This window comes from Vespa velutina, chromosome 15, assembly GCF_912470025.1.
Source record: "Vespa velutina chromosome 15, iVesVel2.1, whole genome shotgun sequence".
In the NCBI taxonomy this organism is placed as follows: Eukaryota; Metazoa; Arthropoda; class Insecta; order Hymenoptera; family Vespidae; genus Vespa; species Vespa velutina.
In genome coordinates, this window is record NC_062202.1 from 3080350 (window position 1) to 3099879 (window position 19530).

At 25.6% G+C, this 19530-nt stretch overlaps 4 protein-coding genes across 4 annotated transcripts; 2 read left to right on the top strand and 2 right to left on the bottom strand.

The window, feature by feature from the left end:
• Nucleotides 1-1258: 1258 nt before the first annotated feature.
• Nucleotides 1259-4789, top strand: LOC124954512 (circadian clock-controlled protein daywake-like). Its single transcript, XM_047507557.1, has 4 exons — nt 1259-1979; nt 3089-3469; nt 3579-3728; nt 3874-4789. Exons 1-4 carry the CDS (start codon nt 1913-1915, stop codon nt 4020-4022), a joined length of 747 nt encoding a protein of 248 aa, XP_047363513.1. The 5' UTR covers nt 1259-1912; the 3' UTR covers nt 4023-4789.
• Nucleotides 3076-8469, bottom strand: LOC124954511 (putative beta-carotene-binding protein). The gene is made up of 6 exons (XM_047507556.1): nt 8014-8469; nt 5887-5927; nt 5224-5426; nt 4900-5071; nt 4588-4737; nt 3076-4475 (listed from the first exon to the last, which is right to left on the bottom strand). Exons 1-6 carry the CDS (start codon nt 8043-8045, stop codon nt 4321-4323), a joined length of 753 nt encoding a protein of 250 aa, XP_047363512.1. The 5' UTR covers nt 8046-8469; the 3' UTR covers nt 3076-4320.
• A 2200-nt stretch (nt 8470-10669) lies between these two features.
• LOC124954513 lies at nt 10670-12867 on the top strand. Its single transcript, XM_047507558.1, has 3 exons — nt 10670-10829; nt 11886-12248; nt 12543-12867. Exons 1-3 carry the CDS (start codon nt 10772-10774, stop codon nt 12848-12850), a joined length of 729 nt encoding a protein of 242 aa, XP_047363514.1. The 5' UTR covers nt 10670-10771; the 3' UTR covers nt 12851-12867.
• Nucleotides 12868-14657: 1790 nt separating this feature from the next.
• LOC124954516 (circadian clock-controlled protein daywake) lies at nt 14658-19281 on the bottom strand. The gene is made up of 3 exons (XM_047507561.1): nt 19015-19281; nt 18296-18527; nt 14658-15358 (listed from the first exon to the last, which is right to left on the bottom strand). Exons 1-3 carry the CDS (start codon nt 19091-19093, stop codon nt 14923-14925), a joined length of 747 nt encoding a protein of 248 aa, XP_047363517.1. The 5' UTR covers nt 19094-19281; the 3' UTR covers nt 14658-14922.
• Between the last annotated feature and the right edge of the window lie 249 nt (nt 19282-19530).

Below are 19530 nucleotides of genomic sequence, written 5' to 3' on the forward strand. Positions count from 1 at the left end.
ATAACCTCGTACATATATATATATATATATATATATATATATATATATATAATATGTAATTATGTTCTCTTTAGTATGAAAGGATACTCTAACAGTTTGATCATCAAATCAAATGATATTATCGTCTAATTAGAATTAGCCAAGTGAAACGACATATATATAATTATTTGAAGAAGGATGAATATATGTATGTATATATGTATATATATATATATATATATGTATGACTATAACTAAGTACATAGAACGTGAAACGTCTTCAACATCTTTTGAAAGCGTATTACGCAGGAAACGATTGCGCAGATTCGTCGAGAGAAGGACATTAGGGTGATTAACCTGTATAATACCTGTCAGAGGACAGTGATCATCGTAATTTTCAAAAAATGTTCAAAGATTAGTGAAAGAAGAAAAGGATGAAGAAAAAGAAAGATAATAACAACGTTACGATAACATTTTTAACAAATTACAAAATTGTTTATATAATACTTTTTTTTTTATACATTTATTTATATAAAAACAATTTAAAGAATAGTATGTTTTAATTTGACGGATTTAATTCGAACGTATCTCGTAGGCGCGAGTTAACGCTTTCGCTGTGGTCTTTACCCCTTTCACGATCGAAGAAAGTTGTAATCTTGGCTCGATGATCTCGCTGCTATCGATTTGTCAGGAAAGAAAATTATAGCCTTGCAAATTCCACCGACGCGTACTTTTACAATATAGTAGAAATAATATACAATAATAATCACGAGAAACATGATGGTTACGTTCTACGAGTATATCCGTCGTTATAAAAAAAAAGAGAAAAAAAAGAAAAGAAAAAAATAACAAAAAAACAATAGTAGTAATAATAATAATAATAATAATAATAATAATAATAATAATAATAATAATAATAATAATAATAATCGGAAAACTTTCTATAACATCTGATGGACAAATAGATTTTATTTTTTTATTCTTTTTTTATTTTTTTTATCTATTTTTTCTTTCACTTTTTTATTCTTTTTATTATTAAAAATATATCGAAAATTAGGCTAATAATAAAGTTAATTTAATTAATGATCATCGTTAATTTTTTATATAATTATACGATTACAAGATATCGGAGAGCTATTAATTGATTAAAATCGATTCCAAATTATATCTCATAATTAAATCTACGTATCTATATATATATATATATATATATATATATATATATATATATATATATATATATATTTATTCTTAATTAATGAATGAACATAACGATTAATAATAATATTCATAATTTGATCATTATCTATGATTAATATAATAATAATGAAATAATGTAAATGACAAAATATAAATTTGTTAATCGTGACAATTGATCGTAAATGATTGTAGAAACAAACGGGGGGGGGGGAAAGAAGAAGAAAAAAAGAAAAAGAAGGAATAACTAACAACAAAAGTCTCGATTTAAATAATTTCATTATTTAAAAATTGGATGTTGGGAGTCGAGGGAAGGGTGAAGGGAGAGAGGGAAAGATTATGTATTTCAATTCTGTACCAAGTTGGTTACGGCCCTGACAAAGTTAAAAGAAGCCATTCTACCGTGATAAATTCACTATTGCGCTGAGTGGGGCGCTATATACCCGGAGAAAGTACACTTAGTTTATATATACCCGTGCACAGAGGCCATCGTACGCATTTTCAATATCGCTCTTGCTAATTACGATAGTCGTACACACACACGCACATACACACATACACACACACATATATATATAATATATACATAAATAAATACGTACATAAAAGCACACACACATATATATATATATAGATTGATAGGTAGATACATAAATAATTAGACAGAAACGGTTGAAGAGATCTAAATTCATTGGATCAAAGATCTTCATAGATAGATAGATCTCAACGAGGAAGGATGACGATAATCATAGGATTTTTGACAATTTTCGCAATCTCATCGAGGATCATACTCGCCGAATTACGTAAGTAATATTAATATTTATATTATTATTTTATGTTTATTGAATACTTAAGTGAGTGAAAAAAACAAAATCTATTTATTTATTCATTTTTTTTTTTTTTTTTTTCTATTCTTGTCTCTTTCATTCCTGTTTCCTGTTCTCTTTTTTCTTCTTCTTTTCGTTTGCATTTTTTTTCTTCTTTTTTATCATTTTTCTTGTATCTTTTTTCTTTAATAATTTTTTACGTGTCATTGAATAACCCATGATTTTCGCAATTTCTTCTTGTTAAATTTTTTAATTTTTTTTTTTTACGACTCTCTCATTTACTGTTTCTCTCTCTCTCTCTCTCTCTCTCTCTCGTTCTCTCTTTTTCTTTCTCTTAGGAACGTAAATGTAAAAACTTAACAAAAGAAAAGTCGTATAAGTTCGAAAGTGTTTCTTCTAGCTTAAAACAATGCCCGTAGGCGTTCCTTTCTCGCAGACATTACATACATTCCATTCTAGGTGAACGATAGAAAAACTACTATTGCAAAATAGACACTTTACATATATTGCAAAAACATTTCTCGTATATATATTTATATGCGTACATATATTTATATATGCGCACGCATACATACACAGATACATGATGCATAAATATATATATATATATATATATATATATATATATATATATATATATATATATATTTTAACGTATGCATGTATGAACTAAACGGGGAACTTAATTTATAGCGTATATCGATAAAAAAAAGAAAAAAAAGGAAAGAAAGAAAGAAAGAAAGAAAGAAAGAAAGGAAAAAGAATAAATAAAAAGAGCTATCGAGCTTTCTCAGCTAGTAATTTCACTTTCTACTTTCGATTTTTAGATTTCGCATCGAATGTCACGTTGAAAAACACGTTTGGTTCTTTTCACGTATAAAAAAAAAAAAAAAAAAAAAAAAAAAAAAAAAAAGAAAAAGAAACAGAAAGAAAGAAAAAAAATCCGAACTAAATGTATAATATTAATGTTTTTCTCTTTTATTTTGTTGCTTAATTTCTTTTTTTTTTTTTTTTTTATTTTTTTTTCTTCTTCTTCTTTTTTAATTTCTTTCAATTAACTTTTCCCCTTTTCTTTCTTGTTTTAGCCCCAGGTGTAACAGCTTGTCCACGAACAAGCGATCTTCCAACTTATGACAAATGTGTACTGAAACAATTGGAAACCATAACACCTTATTTGGCAAAGGGTATACCATCGTTGAAATTACCACCATTGGATCCGCTACTTTTACCATCCCTAACAGTCGATAGAAACTTAGAAGCACTTAAAATAAAAGCGAACATGAGTCAGATACGTGTTTACGGTGCTACAAATTTCTTAGTCGAGGAACTAAATGCAAATCCCAATGATCTAACAGTATCTATAAAAGTACAATTACCTCATGTTCATGTTAAAGGTGATTACGATGTTCATGGTAGACTTTTATTGTTACCACTCAACGGTGCTGGCAGTTTCAAAGGAAATTTCAGTGAGTTCACAATTTATTATTAAATATATATATATATATATATATTTATTTATTTATTTATTTATTTATTGTTTTATATCTTTTTTTTTTTTTTTTTTTTTTTTTTTAGCTAATACTGAGGCAAAAGTTAATGCACAAGGGAAAGAAATTACCGACAAGGATGGCATACAGAGGCTAGAGATCGATAAATTAGATACAAAAATTCGTGTTGGCAGTGGAAATATTAAATTGAAGGCACCGCCTTCTCATACTGTAGCTGGTGATTAGAAAAGTTATATTTAATTTATTTTTTTTTTTTTTTTTTTTTTCTTTTTTTTTCGTTCTATTACATATGTACGTATAGGCATATATATATACATATATACATATATATTGGTCACGTAATATTTTTATTATTATTTTAGCTGACGCAGCAGCAACGTTCTTCAATTCTAATCCACGATTAGTTCTTGACATAGCAAGTCCTATCATCGAGGACACAGCTGCAACGATTAGCAGAGCATTAGCAGCTCGAGCACTCGGTGTTCTTACGAAAGCTGAACTGGTGCCCTAATCTTTTATTTCTTTATAATTCTTCTAATAAGTACGATTAGAAGATATATATATATATATATATACATATATCTATATATTTTATTTTGATTTTATTTTCTTTCTCCTTTTTTCTTTTCTTTTTTTTTTTGTTTGTTTGTTTGTTTGTTTGTTTTATTGTTTCATCTTTTACGAGTATTATATACCGTTTGTATCGGCACGTATCATTGAAAAACGTGAAGTGTGCTGTCGTTAATTAATGAATTAAAATTAATTAGATGAATTTGAGAAAAAAGGATTCTAATTTGTCTAGATTTCGTTCAATTCTCTGGGAATAGTTCGTCGTACGTAAAGGTTTTCACAATTTTATTTGAAACATTGGTAAAAAGATCAGCTAACGATGATTCCATCACTGGTTTAATTTCTTCTATTAATAATGCGCTATTAGCATTTATTATCTTGTTACTGGCTGGTCCTAAATCATAGAAATAAGAAAGCGTCGATCATTCCTTCCTAATCTTTTATCCATTATAATATAATAATAATAATAATTATTATTATTATTATATATATATATATAATCTTACCTAGAACTGGATCGCCAGCAAATAAATTGTTTAGATAAAGATTAGCACCACCAATTTGAATGTTTAATTTCATTTTCTCGAAATGTAAATAAACTTTATTGTCTCTATAAATTTTCTGTGCTTTCAAGACAATGTCGGAATCATATCCAGCTGTAATACAGTAAGAATAAGATTACTGTAAGAATAATCAATTGTTTAAAAATAATAAACAATTGTTTAAAAAATTATGCTATATATATATATATATATATATATATATATATATATATATATATATATGACAGAGATACACACATATATTACAGAACTTACTAAAATTGCCAACGAGTTCACCCTCTCCAGTAAGCTTGAGTAAAAGCAACGTAGCATCTATTTGATATTTTCCTTGAAAATTTAGCTTTTCAAAGCTGACCTTGAAAGTGAAAATTACGTCATCGGTGTTCACCTTGAGATCACGTATTTTAAACGTCGACGGTCCGTTCACCTAATAATTTAAGAATAATATCTTTAATTTTGATCGATTTGATTCAATGAAATTCAATAGGTTAATTCAAATTGTGACATTGAATTATTGATTAAATTGATCGACATTTGTCAATTAAAAAATATATCAATTAAAATAATTTATAATAGCACCTGAATGTCAGTAAGATTGATATCGAGCCTAGCGCCAGTTGGTCCTCTCAATAAACGAATTTGACTTAATTTTAATGGTTCGATAGCCGGTGTATCGAGTTCAGGAATTCCTTCAGCCAATTTCTCACGAAGATTCTCGATCGAATTCATTACACATTCGTTTATATTAGGATCATGTTTTTTACATACTTTTATATATGGAGCTATAAACATAAATATAAACGTGTAATACGCTTATAATTATATAGAAAAAAAAAAAAAAAATAACAACAACAACGACAACAACAACAACAACAAAGATGGTTTCAATATGATCTATTAAAAAAAAAAAAAAAAAAGAAAAAAAAAAACAATTAATTTCAAATGGAATTTTATAAAAATTTGTTAAATTTATTTTTCAAGATGTCTGATAAGATGACACACGTATCATGAAAAATTTACATTTATGACAAGCAATGACGAAAATTGATAATTGATTGATTAGAGAAAACATTTAGATTTATTATTATTAACGACGATTGCATTTGATTATTTTCATATATTCACGTAGTATAGTGAAAGTTCATCGTGCTGGTCATTATTATCCGGTGATCATTATCTGCGGTCAAAGTGTCCTTGATTATTTCAGATTGAGATGATTTTCAATCCTTTATTTATACTTACGTAATGCAGAGTCGACATTCCTAAATAGAATCAATGCAAAGCTGCAAAAAAGAAAAGAAAAAAGTTGAAGGAAAAAAAAAAAAAAAAAAAAAAAAAAAAGTAAAAATAATAATAAAAAGAATATAAAGAAATAAATAAGTATATTTCATTATTTTTCAATGTTTAAACGAATAAAAAACTTTTATTGCGTTATTAATGATCCATAAATGTTAATATAAAAAAAATAATGATCGCATCATTTTTGGAATATTTATTGAAACAGAATAATAATCCTATAATAAATTTTTTATTATTAATATTTAATAATTAAATGATCATATGCTATATTATGTCCTCATTTTATGATTTATTTATTTATTATTATTAAGATATATCGATATAAATCGATAATCGATTACACAACCAAAGACCATAATCATAATGTTCGTGTCACGGAGCTATTTGAGAAATAAAGGAACGACATTGAATACATAAAACGTGATTCATAACATTAATGATTTAACAAAGAAGACTACTGTGCCTTCACGTTCGTTATTTTCTATTTATTTTTTTTTTCTTTTTTCTTTTCCTTTTTTTCTTTTTTTTTTTTTTCATTACCTTGACACGATAAAAATGAATATTGAACGAATTCACTGCAATTATTCTTTCATAAGAACGACAAAAATACTTCTTCTGTTTTTCTTTTTTTTTTTTTTAGTTGTATATTCAATGTAACATTAAACTTGTATCATCATTATGCGTGATAATTAATTCGATGAGAGATTTTACAGATTGTAATCTACATTGATTAGTTTTTAAAAGTTCAAAGTTCGCATAATATATCAATGTATTTCAGTATTTAAAAATAATTATGATGATTTTATGCATGATGAAAAAAAAAAAAAAGAAGAAATAAGAAAGAAGAATAAATTATCGTATTAATACGTTTTTATATCAACTGAAATGATGGAATTTATAATTCAAGTAAAAGTCAACTGGATAGTCGATATTTAATGGAAGCGAAGTACAGCGGTGACATAATAACTGTGTGTCGTAACGTGTGAGATTGGTTCAAAAAAAAAAAAAGAAAAAAAAAAAGTAGAAATAAAAATAAATAAAATAAAATAAAAAAGAAAAAATGATATTAACATGCATATATACACTTGCGTGCGTGCGTGTTTGTGTACGAATACGTAATAGTGAAGAATTTAAACGTCCCAGATAAAATACATAATCGTAATACATATCTAATTTTTTTTTTTTTTGTGTATGAAAACAAAGATCGATTTTTTTTTATAATATCGATAATATCAATTAGGATATGTGCAAAGAGAAAAAAAAATATTTTATGAAGATTAAACTAATTTTTAAATCATTTCTAAGTAAAACTACGTAATCATATAATTAATATTTACCGTATATGTAATTAATAATCGAACAATTAATGCAGTAATGATTCTCAGTTAAAAGGGGGAAGACGCTTATTAAGATCGATAGATCTTTTTCTTTTCTTTTCTTTTCTTTTCTTTTCTTCTTAATTCCTTTTTTTTGCATTTTCATCTTTACGTCAATTTTCTTGCAATATCAGCAGCACTATTTTATCACGTAAAGCATAGTAAAAACAAAAAGAAGAAGGAGAGACTACTAAAAGCGATTCTTTTTTTTTGTTTTCTTTTTATTTCTTTTTTTTTTTTTTTTTTTTTTTTTTTTATTAAACAATCTTTGATCATGCACGATCAATGCACATTAATTGTTACTATTATTATTATTATTATTATTATTATTATTATTATTATTATTATTATTATTATTATTATTATTATTATTATTATTATTATTATTACTACTATTATTATTATTATATGGAACAAAATCTAAGGGATGATTGTGAAAAATGTATAACTATTTACGAGCACTAAGTATCAAGGAACAATGATAATGAAAAAGAAAAAAAAAAAAAAAGAAAAAAGAAAAAGAAAAAAAAAACGAAACGATCCTTGCAAATCGATAAAAAAAAGAAAGAGAAAGAAAACAAAGAACGATCTATAGATCCAAAAAAAAAAAAAAAGAAAAGGAAAGAGGGAAAGAAAAAGAAGTAGAGGAAAAAAAGGAAAATTCCAAAATGAATGATGGTACAAATAAACGTACCAGATTTCGATGAATACGTGGATGGAAACCATAGCGTGAGAATTGATCCAAATGAGGAGAACGACGTAAAGATCCAAAACCAAAATAACCAATTTTACTATGTGATCACAAAATAGCCGATTCTAAATTTAATACTATCGACCCGTACGCAAACGTTACAGTGATGATAATGATGATGCCTATGTCCTATCGTTGAACTATACGCTATAGTATACGCTAAAATTCAAGACGTAGCTTCTGAGATTCTTGCTACTATTACATTCGGTTACAGTTGATTACCTCGTGCCACTTGACGGCTATTGGTTCATACCAACGATATCTTGCCTAACGGGATCGGAGAACGTATGCTTGTGAATTGGTTAAAAGTATCAACTTTTCATCGATCCACATAACCCCCTACCTTTTTCTACTTGAACTCAGTTAACTATCCTTTTTCAATATTTTTCTAAGAAAAATCATTTTTTTTTTTTTTTTTTTTTTTTTTTTTTTTTTTTTTTTTTTTTAATTTATATATATGTATATATAATTTTTTCTATATGATCGTTTAATGTAAGATTTTAATTAGATCTGCGTTTTAATTATCCTTATTATTAGTTTCTTCCTGTTCTGTCATTTGTCTTCTTTTCAACTGCGTTCATAACAAAAGTATTTTTATTTTTTTCTATAGTTTTTTTTTTTTTTTTTTTTTTTTTTTTTTTTCCTTTTATATACATGTATATATAAGATATATAATTTATATATTACATAATATTTTTTAAGATCGTTTAATGTCAGATTTTTATTGTGATTTAATTATTCTTATTATAATATATATATATATTTATATTATATAATTAATATTATATAATATTTTTTGAGATCGTTTAATATCAGATTTTGATCAGATTTGCGATTTAATTATCATTATTATTATATCAATTCTTATCAATTGTGTCACCTTTTTCAACTGTGGTGTTCATAAGAAAATTATTTTACACTTCTTTCTTTGTCATAATCTTTTTCTCTTTTCATCATTTGAAGCTGAGAAAAGAAGTGAAAAAAAAAAAAAAAAAAAAAAAAAGAAAAAGAAAGAAAAAGAAAAAGAAATAGAGAAATGTTTCTGATTTCTTTTCCGTTTCTTTTTTTCTTCTCTTTTTTCGAACCAAAGTAAAATTTGTCTCTTTCCTTTTGGTCTCATCAATATCTATCCAATCTTTTTCTCTTTTTTACAAACGTCCATTTAATTGTCAGATATTATTTAATTTATTAGCTCCATCGATTGATAATACTTTGTCCCTTTAAAAAGTGAAAATGTAAAAAATATAATCATTTAGAAATGTAGCTCGTAATTTAATTGAAACGAGAGAGGAAACAAAGTAAAAGGATAGAAAAACGGTTTCACCTCATCGACTTTCTATTTCTCGCGAAGTACGAATGCCATTTCTGTCTTTAGGAATTGCGAATAGTTCAAGCATTCTTTTCTCTCTCTCTCTCTCTCTCACTCTCTCTCTCACTCTCTCTATTTCTTTCTCTCTCTCTCTCTCTCTCTCTCTCTCTCTCTTTCTCTATCTCTACCTCTGTTTATCTTTTTCTCTTTTGATCTTTTATTATTTTCGTACAATGAATATCTATATCTTTTTCATTTAGAGATAAAAATAAATTTTGTTGATCTTTTAAAGGGAAGGGGAGGGGGGGAATGAATGTATAAGATTCATAACGTAATGTCAATCACGTATCTGTTAATTACAATCAGATTATTTAAATCTCGTCATCATAATAATAATACTCATATTATTTCACATCATTATTATTAAACGATACTATTGTATTTCGTGAATATTAATATATATATATATATATATATTTTTTTTTTGAAAACTCTAAATCGATTATAATTGTTTGTACAAAATGAAATAAACTTGTTTCTATTTCTTGGAAATAATAAAGTCTCAGTACGTAGGAGACAAACAACGAAGAAAAAATTTCATAGAAGTTTTCAAGATCTTTGACTGTCAACAAATACACAGGGACGAAGATTGATTCAATGTTTATTTTTATATGGACAACAAACGAGAAGGAAAAATATTAACGATTAGTCAGATATTAAAGTGAATTTATGAAAAAAAAAGAAAGAGAGAGAGAGAGAGAGAGAGAAAAAAAGGAATAATTTTTTAATGAAATTTTAGATATTTCTTTGATTAAAAAAATTTATTAAAGAATTATTATATTTTATTAAGTATATATAACACACGTTTATATTTAATCAGACATGCTTACACGTGTCTATTCTTCATTAGATATATATATATTTATAATGTATATAATATATGCATTTACTAGCGTGACAAATTTTATGATCCACTATTATATTTATGAATGAAATAAAGAAAGAGAGAGAGAGAGAGAGAAAACAAGGGAAATAATGAGATATAACAAATGAATATTATGGATTTGATGTAAATATAATTCTCTGTGTAAGTTTTCATGAGAAAAATAATTATAAAAATAGTAAAAGAAAAAATGTAGGAGACATAAATCAATGCAAAAAGAGGGAAATATTAACAGATGATAGGTAGATATATCATTCGACCATGGCCCTGGACTTTGATGATTCATGTTTATACATCTTAGAAAGAAGGATTGGAGTTCCGCACAAGTATATATAAATACCAGAAGAAATAAAAACATGCACATATATTCTTGCAGTCTTTTAACGCGCTTTAATCCGTGTGGATGTATTCTACTCTTATTGTATCTTAATAATCTATAATATTTTGAAATGTTCGTCAAATCTTTCGTACTACTTCTTTTGGCTAATCTTGCGATGACTGAAATTCGTAAGTGTTTATGAATTTGATTAATAGAAATAAAATGTCATATTTTTTTTTTCTTTTTTTTTTTTTTTTTTTTTTTTTACTTAACAATAGAATTAATAAAATTCGTCGTATAAAATTTTATTTTTCGTTCTTCGTTTGTTTTTGTTTTCTTTCTCGTGAGATTTTCATTTGCGTGTTTTTGAAGTGGAAAAAAGAATGATTTGTTGCTAGTTACTGTCCAATTTTTATCCATGTGCGATTTTTATAATAATAATAATAATAATAATAATAATAATAATAATAATAATAATAATAATAATAATAATAATAATAATAATAATAATAATGATGATGATGATGATGATAATAATAAAAGGATTGATAGAAAGTGGTGTTGAATTTACGACAATAAAATAAATCGTCGGAGGAGAAGTAAATATATATATATATAAAAAAAAAAAAAAAGAAAGAAAAGAAATAAATAAAAAAATAAGAATAAAAATAAAAATAAAAAAGACGAAAACAACACCGAGAGTTAGAGAATGTTTGTTAGAGAATGCATTGAAATATCGAATGATCGAAATGGAAAAGTTGAACTTAGTATTTGATTAATGTGATTACACTTTGAACGATTTAACGACATAGAAGCGTGATATAAAATCAAGTTGGTAAAAAACAAAAAAAAAAGAAACGAGAGAGACAGAGAGGAACATAAAATAAAAAAGAAATATAATAATCCAAGGATAATGATTCGATAAATTATTATTTAACTATATGCGTATATATATATATATATATATATATATATATTTTTTGTTCTTTTTTACTGTCTTTCTTTTCTTGATAGCAAGAAGTGACTATGAGAAATAATCGAAGTCATAAAAAAAGAAAATTATTAAAGCGTAACGAATCTAATGAAAATTCAAACGACTTCTTTTCCTTTCTTTTTTTTTATTTTCTTTTTTTTTATTTTTTTTTTTATTTTTTTTTGTATATTTTTATTTTACTTCATTTTATTAATTTCATATTTTATTTGTTTAATTTTAATCTTATTTTAATTATTGTTTTATTTCGTAGCCTCGTACATTAATATATGCGGTCGGAGGAATCCAAAATTGGACGAATGTATCATTAACAGCATCGAATTAATTCGAGATAAATTAATAACAGGAATACCAGAATTGGAAGTCCCAAAAATTTTTCCGTTAACTTTGAAAAAATTAATACTCGCCGATGAGCCAAATTTTCAGATAAAAGCAGAAAACGTGAAGGTCTATGGCATCGATACTTTCCAAATAATAAATTTGAAAACTGATTTAAAGAAACAACAAATCGATACAACTATTATGTATAAACAAATAAAGATCGAAACTGCTTACGATATAAATACGAAAATTTTAGTTCCCTTCGTTGGCGATGGACATATCAAGGCAGAGACATGTAAAACAATTTTTATTATTCACGATAATAGTCGATCATTTTTAAATATATCTCATCTAGAATAATTATTATTTCTAAGCGATCTATTTAATTGCATAATGATCACGCGTTTGTCATTTTTTGTTCTATCTTTTTTTTTCATTAATTTTTCTTCTTCTTTTTTTCTTTGTTTTTTCTTTTTTCTTTTTTCTTTTTTTTTTTTTTCCATCGAATCTCAAATAACATTTTTCAATTTTACAATATATTTCGATATAGAGATCTTTTTTCCTTGAATATTTATTATTTATTTTACAGATAACGTGACGTCAAAAGTATTGCTCCGTTATAAGCTAATAGAAAAGGATGGTAAGAAATATATGTACTTCTTTTCAATGACAACTAAACTCGACATCAAGGATATCAGTATAAATACAGAACCAGGGAAAAACACCGATAACACCTTAAGGGAGATTATCAACAATATCTTCAACACTAATAAAAATGACATAATCGCTATTATTCTGCCAAGCATAGAAAGAAGTATTTCGGAGAATGTACTCAAAATTAGTAACGACATTGTTAAACATTTTCATTATGACGAAATTTTACCTGATCGGGAATAAATCTTCTTTTCTTTCTGTTTTCTTTTTTTCTTTTTTCTTTTTTCTTTTTCTTTCGAACTTAGTTACTCGGATAAGGCTTTCATATATATATATATGTGTGTGTGTGTGTGTGTGTGTGTGTGTGTATGTATGTGTATACATATGAATATTTATTTATTTTTATTTATGTTAATTTTTTTCTTAAATACTAAAAAGAATAAGATAATTGATAATTAAGAGATTTATATTAAATTTGGACGATGTTTCCTTACTTTTTTTTTGTTTTTCTATCTGTGTACGATGATTTTACCTGTCTATCCTTAAATCCCGTTTAATTTTTCTTTTAAAGAAAAGAAATAGCATAGGAAAAAAACTGAATAAATAAGTTAAAAAGTAAGTTAAAAAAAAAAAGTTATTATTGTTTAAGAAGGGATCCGAAAAAGAATAAAGAGAAAATGACTCGAGATGATAAAATATTTATTCTGATGGAAGAACGACGGATTGTTAATGTTAGCACATACAGAAACGCAATAATGAGTTACATAGATAACGCAACATCATCATGACCTTGGTAATTATCGTGAAACAGTAGTTCATTCTTTCGTACGTCTTTTTTCGAAATAGGTCAATTTCTTGTCCGATCTTAAGATAGCTTTAATAAGAAAAATCTCAAATAGAATAGTTATTATTGTTGTTGTTTAATTTTTTCTTTTTCTACATTGTTTACCGAACATAATTACATTTTTTTTTCTTACTCATTCAATCTTCACGAAATAATTATCTTGTAATATTATCGTAATTGGAGAAACGGAATTATCTTTTTATTTTTTAAACATATTCCTTTCAAAAATAATAAAATAAAAGTTTTTTAATACAACGATTCCTTTATTCTTATAAATTATTGACTATTTGTAAAGTAAATACACCTGTTTATAATACCTATCGACCAGAGTATATATTATCTATTGTATATAGTCGCTAGACTTTGATGAAAATCGCTAGTTCGTGGTTTTTTTTTTTTTTATTTTTTCTTCTCTTTTCTCTCTCTCTTTTTTTTTTTTTTTTTTTTTTTTTTTTTTTTTTTTTTTTTTTTTTTTTTTTTTGTTGTTTTTCTTGTGGTTACTTTTTTTTTCTTTTTCTTTTTTTTCCTTTCTTTCTTATTTCTTTCTTTTTGTTTCGAAAAATAAAATTAAGATTTTTAATATATATGTATACATACATATATATATATATATAAAACATAGATATTATAAATGATCATTCGTTCCATTTAATATTCTCTTATCAATTTCAAAAAAAAAATTTTTTTTAACAATCTCTTAGTGATAATTAGGATCATATATTTTTACAATTGTTGGTTTTCTTCTTTTTTTTTTTTTCTTTCTTTCTTTCTTTTTTTTTCCCTGTTAATGTCATCGCCCTCAGTTTGAGTCATACGGGTCTCATGTGACATTTTAATACAAATCGAATGAAAAGTTACGTATACTAATAAAAGAAATAAAGGAAAGAAAAAGCTTTTTAAGAGATAATAGTTGTTGAATATAAATTAAAACTCATTTGAGAAGTTTACGATCGGAAGCATCAATAAAACGTCTACATTGTCGAAATGTTATCACATAACATCGAAGAACTTTTAACGAAACAAGATAATAAAATACATATATATATATATATATATATATATATATATATATATATATTCTATAAAAATATATTATAATCCGTATTGTAAAGAGAATAGAAAAAGATGGAACGAATTATCAAGGTGGATCGATTTTTTTATCGTATAACGTTCGGAATATTTTTAAGTATGTTAAATATTCAGAGGTAGCGTTTGAAATTTTATTGACAATGACAATTGACAAATTGATTATAATCGATGTTTGATCATTGACATAATCGCTTTAGGAATCGTCATTCGTATCGTCAGACATTTGTTTCGATTTGTTTCATTTTATTTTATATTCTTTTTCTTTCTTTGTTTTTTTTTTTTTTTGTTTTTTGTCTCCTTTTTTCTTTCTTTTTTTTTTCTTTTCTTTTCTTTTCTTCTCTTCTTTCTTTCCTTTTACATTTTTCTTCTTATTCTTTCAATTTTATGGGAAGAGTTGTTCGTAAGTGAAATTACTGACAATACTATTAGCGATCTCACGAAAAGCGTCCGATAATGTTCTCTCTATCAATGGCTGTAATTCTTTAATGAATGCATCGAAATTGCTGTTGATAGCTGAATTAATAACATCACCGAGTACCTTTTCACCGCCAAAAAGATTCTCTAGATTTAGATTACCCTTGCCAACTGTGATTTTCATTTTAAATTCCTCGATCTGCACATGATTCTCCCCGTTTGGTAATTGTTTTTTCGTGGCATGTATATTGACCGATCCGACACAGTGAGTGAAGTTTCCAGTCATTGGACCAGATCCTTCAATTGGCAAAAGTAATATTTTTCCATTGATCTCGTATGTGCCTATTACGTGTAAGTGCGGCAGTTTGATATCCATTGTGAACTCCAAATCGTCGAAGTTTATCCTGTGGTTTGGAAGAAAAAAAAAAAAAAAGAATATGTATAAGTGAATTAATTAATTAAATTATTAATTAAAGAATTAATTAAATGTATAAGTGAAAGTAAATTATAAGTGTAACGTGTGCGTTGATTTTATGAGGAAAAAAGAATTTCTTCTTTTTTGTTTTTTTTTTTTTTTTTTTTTTTTTTTTTTTTTTTTTTTAGGAGATTACACTGAAAGATCTGTTGATTAAGGAAAAGAAAAAGTGAAAATTAATAATTAATAATTATCTATGAATCATATATTCATTTCAAAATAAATTATCTTTTAAATAATCCTTTAAAATTATATCGGCTAATGATGATCGTTCTGATTTTTCTTAGAAAATAAGAATCAATATTTAGAAAAATATCTATTTTTGAAAAGTAAAAGAAAAGAAATGATTTGATACAAGTGAGATTTAATATAAATCCATGAACTGGTTTTGTTATAAATCCTAAACAAGAATCGTTCGATGATTTCTTTTTTTTTTTTCATGTTTGATAATGCTGCACGATAATTAAACAAGCACGAAAGAAAGTATGAAAATAAATAAGCGCCAATAAGAGAAAAGATTACTTTTCAGATTAAACATGACATAATTGAAGACAAGGCAAACGCGAAAAAAAAAAAAAAAAAAAGAAAAAAAACGAAAAAAAAAGTAGAAAATAAAAATAAATTTAAAAAGAAAAAAAGAATGAGAAAGAAGATGACAGTAGAATATTTTTCAGGTCAACCACACTGGTATACTTTCACTAATTCGTATTTCAAATGATTGTTTCCGTTATCTTCGCCATTTTATTAAACTATCAAGGATTATCCTCTTTGTTCTTTCTATCTCTCTATTTTTTTTTTCTTTTTTTTCTTTTTTTTTTATATACATGAGATAACAACCATACTCATGTAGTAACACGACAATTGTTTTCGAATTCGCATTTCAAGCACTCGTGTCACGGCCGTATTCAATATCGTAATCGGAATATAAAGTAATCTTGCTCGCGAAGATCGAATGATCAATCAACGTAATTTTATTCGTTTTATTTCTTTCTATCTTTTTCTGTTTTTCTTTCTTCTCTATTTTTCTTTTTTCTTTTTTCTTTTTTTTCTTTTTTTTTTTTTTTCATTTTTTTCTTTTATAGGATATTAGTGATCATTCATGCGAAATCTAACGAACATCAAGGATCCTCTCTACAAATCGACTTAACTGTTCAATCGTTTTTTGATATCTTTCTTTTGAAGAACACAAGATAGAAAAGTAAACAGTCTATTACTTTTTTTTTTTTTTTTTTTTTTTTTTTTTTTTATCAATGATCCACTCGTGCGAAACTATTAAACATCAGGGATCTTTTATAAATCGATATATATATATATATGTTTAATAGCTTTTTTGTGTAATTATATGTTTTTTTTTTCTTTAAAAAAAAAAAAAAAAAAAAAGAAAAAGAAAAAAAACAACAACAACAAGATAGAAAACAATAATTCATTATGATAGAGTATATAAATTGATTTTATTGGATAGAAATTATTCCGACGTAATTTTATTCGTATATCTTGTTTTTTTTTTCCTTTTTCTTCTCTTTTTTGTTCTTTTTTTTGTCTGTTTATTATTAGTTAACAATTTTAACTGATCGTGTGTTATTCAGTAAATCTTGAAGATCTCGTGATAAATCCGATTAAAATCTTTTCTTTAATATTAAAAAAAAAAAAAAAAAAAATAAGAAAACAAAAGCAAAAAACATAAGAAAAAAATTACACGTAGAAATGATCAATAATGACATATTCTTTAAATGATTTTGTAATGAATGAAGTTAAAAAAAGAAATAAATAAAATAATAATAATAATAATAATAATAATAATAATAATAATAATTTTGAGACCAACATCATTTATCAATTTTTAGAAAAATAAAACAATTTCATTGAGTAAAGCCACATTAAGAATTGTTTTCTCATGATATCGTTACTTGAAAGTTTCGCACGTTAATAAAATAAATCAGAAAGATGACTGTACATCTCGGATAATTCTCGTTATTGATATTAATTGATCATCAAGAGCCATGTGTCAATTTTCTCGCGGTATAACATAGTTCTATCATTTGTGGCTACAAGGATTACAAGAATGAAAGATATCGATAAATTTCATCCTTGTAGACCTTTACGATATAACGATGCTACAATATTATATATAGTCTTTCGAACTATAATTTCTCAGTTTTTTAATTCATGGTCATTCATTAAACCCCTTGACTCATAGTCATTCATAAAAATCTTCATATTCTCCTGATTTTTTTAACAGATTTAATACAACCGGTTCAATATTACCAAATTTTATACGATCTTCGACCTTCGCATTCTTTTATATCAAAAGGAAAGAAAAAAATCATTCATTCATCCTCGAATTATAAAAAAAAAAAAAGAGAGAAGAAAAAGGAAAAAAAAGGAATGTAATAACAATAAAAAAAAAAAAAAAGTATCGAAAAGTTTTTTAAAACGTTTAGTAATAATCGGTCATTTTTATTATTCTTATCTCGAATGTTCGTCTATGTTAATTAAGATTTTACTGTGCAATTAAAAGAAGAAAAAAAAAAGAAAAATAAATAAATAAGAAAAAAAAAGGATGAATAAATTATATTTACTATGGAGTAAGTAATAAATCAATATTCAATGGCTAATGAGATTAATTGAAATACACGTTGCCATCCGGTTAATAATTCATGACTAATTTTCCATTATCTTTTCTTTTCTTTTTTTTTTTTTTCTTTTTTTTTCTTTTCTTCTTCTAAAGCGTGACTCTTGGAATACGATATATAGAATCAATTAAAATTCGTATTAATTATCTGCTGTTATTAGATATCGTCAAAATATTGTATTATATCTGTATCATCATTAAATATTTAATTTTAATTATAATAAGACAGCTTACTTCAGATCGGTTATGGTAAAATCACTGGCACCATAAGCTTCTACATTCTTCGCACTTATCCTTAAACCAGATTTTTCACTAACAATCAATTGTTTTAATAAAAGTGGCTCCAATGATGGTATATTGTATTCTGGTACACCTTTCTGAAGATAAGGCTTCAAAGATTCTACACTTTCGGTGATGCAATTAATGATGTTAGGATTGGCACGTTCACAAACGTGTAGAAAATCGGCTGAAGAGAAATAAAATTTAATAAAAATGATAAAATAAAGTAAAAAATAATTTTTATATATTAGGTTGGAAACTATGAAACGGGCATTTTTGTTCAGTTTTTTTATTTTCATTCAACGCCCGTTTCATAGTTTCCAACCTAATATATATATATATATATAATTTTTAAATATATATATATATATATATATATATATATATATTTAAAAATTATAACGTTTCATTCATGATCGAATATTTCTACTTAAAAAAAAAAACAAGGAAAAAAGAAAAAAGAAAAGTAGAAACTTAATGTCTTTTTGATTGAGAATTAAAGTTGAAAATAAAAATTTTCGTGAAAAAGGAGTAAATTAATAACTTTTCTCTCTCTCTCTCTCTCTCTCTCTCTCTCTCTCTCTCTCTCTCTCTCTATCTCTATCTCTCTTTTTCCTTTCTTTCTTTCTTTTTTTTTTTTTTCTTTTAAATTCTCTCCGATTTCATTTACTCACGTAAATCCATCGATTGGCCAAGATCGACGATAAAAAAAAGTAAGATCAGGTTGACAAGGAATAAGACGTCACACTTCATGATTGTTTGCTTCTGTTTGATCGAATTTAAATTTTGATAAGATGAAAAAGAAGATATGTATATGTATATATATATATATATATAATTTTCTCAAAGAATATTTGAATCGAAATGAATTTTATACACGGAAACAATTCACGAATAGATAAATGTTCGGATAGATGCTCGGACTGGAAGTGAATAAGAGTGAAGCCGTCGTGCGTGGATCTTATAGTGGTATTCTTCTTCTCCTCTGGCCCCTCCAACCAACAGCTACCATCTCTGAGTTATTCAGAGTTAGTCAGAGATACAATCACTGAAACAATTGTGAACCATGTGTTCCACCTACACATTCTATCACGCATACATAATACACACGTACACACACATATATATATATATATACTTTTGTTCGGTATGTTCATGTGTGTGTGTGTATACATATATATATACACACA

Coding starts and splice junctions, on each gene's coding strand:
- LOC124954512 (XM_047507557.1), top strand. CDS start 1,913: ATGACGATAATCATAGGATTTTTGACAATTTTCGCAATCTCATCGAGG. Junction 1,980..3,088: donor GATCATACTCGCCGAATTAC/GTAAGTAATATT, acceptor TTCTTGTTTTAG/CCCCAGGTGTAACAGCTTGT. Junction 3,470..3,578: donor CAGTTTCAAAGGAAATTTCA/GTGAGTTCACAA, acceptor TTTTTTTTTTAG/CTAATACTGAGGCAAAAGTT.
- LOC124954516 (XM_047507561.1), bottom strand. CDS start 19,093: ATGAAGTGTGACGTCTTATTCCTTGTCAACCTGATCTTACTTTTTTTT. Junction 18,528..19,014: donor TGGCCAATCGATGGATTTAC/GTGAGTAAATGA, acceptor ATTTCTCTTCAG/CCGATTTTCTACACGTTTGT. Junction 15,359..18,295: donor TTTACCATAACCGATCTGAA/GTAAGCTGTCTT, acceptor TCCAAACCACAG/GATAAACTTCGACGATTTGG.
- LOC124954513 (XM_047507558.1), top strand. CDS start 10,772: ATGTTCGTCAAATCTTTCGTACTACTTCTTTTGGCTAATCTTGCGATG. Junction 10,830..11,885: donor TCTTGCGATGACTGAAATTC/GTAAGTGTTTAT, acceptor TTTATTTCGTAG/CCTCGTACATTAATATATGC. Junction 12,249..12,542: donor ACATATCAAGGCAGAGACAT/GTAAAACAATTT, acceptor TTTATTTTACAG/ATAACGTGACGTCAAAAGTA.
- LOC124954511 (XM_047507556.1), bottom strand. CDS start 8,045: ATGGTTTCCATCCACGTATTCATCGAAATCTG. Junction 5,427..5,886: donor GAATGTCGACTCTGCATTAC/GTAAGTATAAAT, acceptor TTATGTTTATAG/CTCCATATATAAAAGTATGT. Junction 4,476..4,587: donor TGCTGGCGATCCAGTTCTAG/GTAAGATTATAT, acceptor TCTATGATTTAG/GACCAGCCAGTAACAAGATA.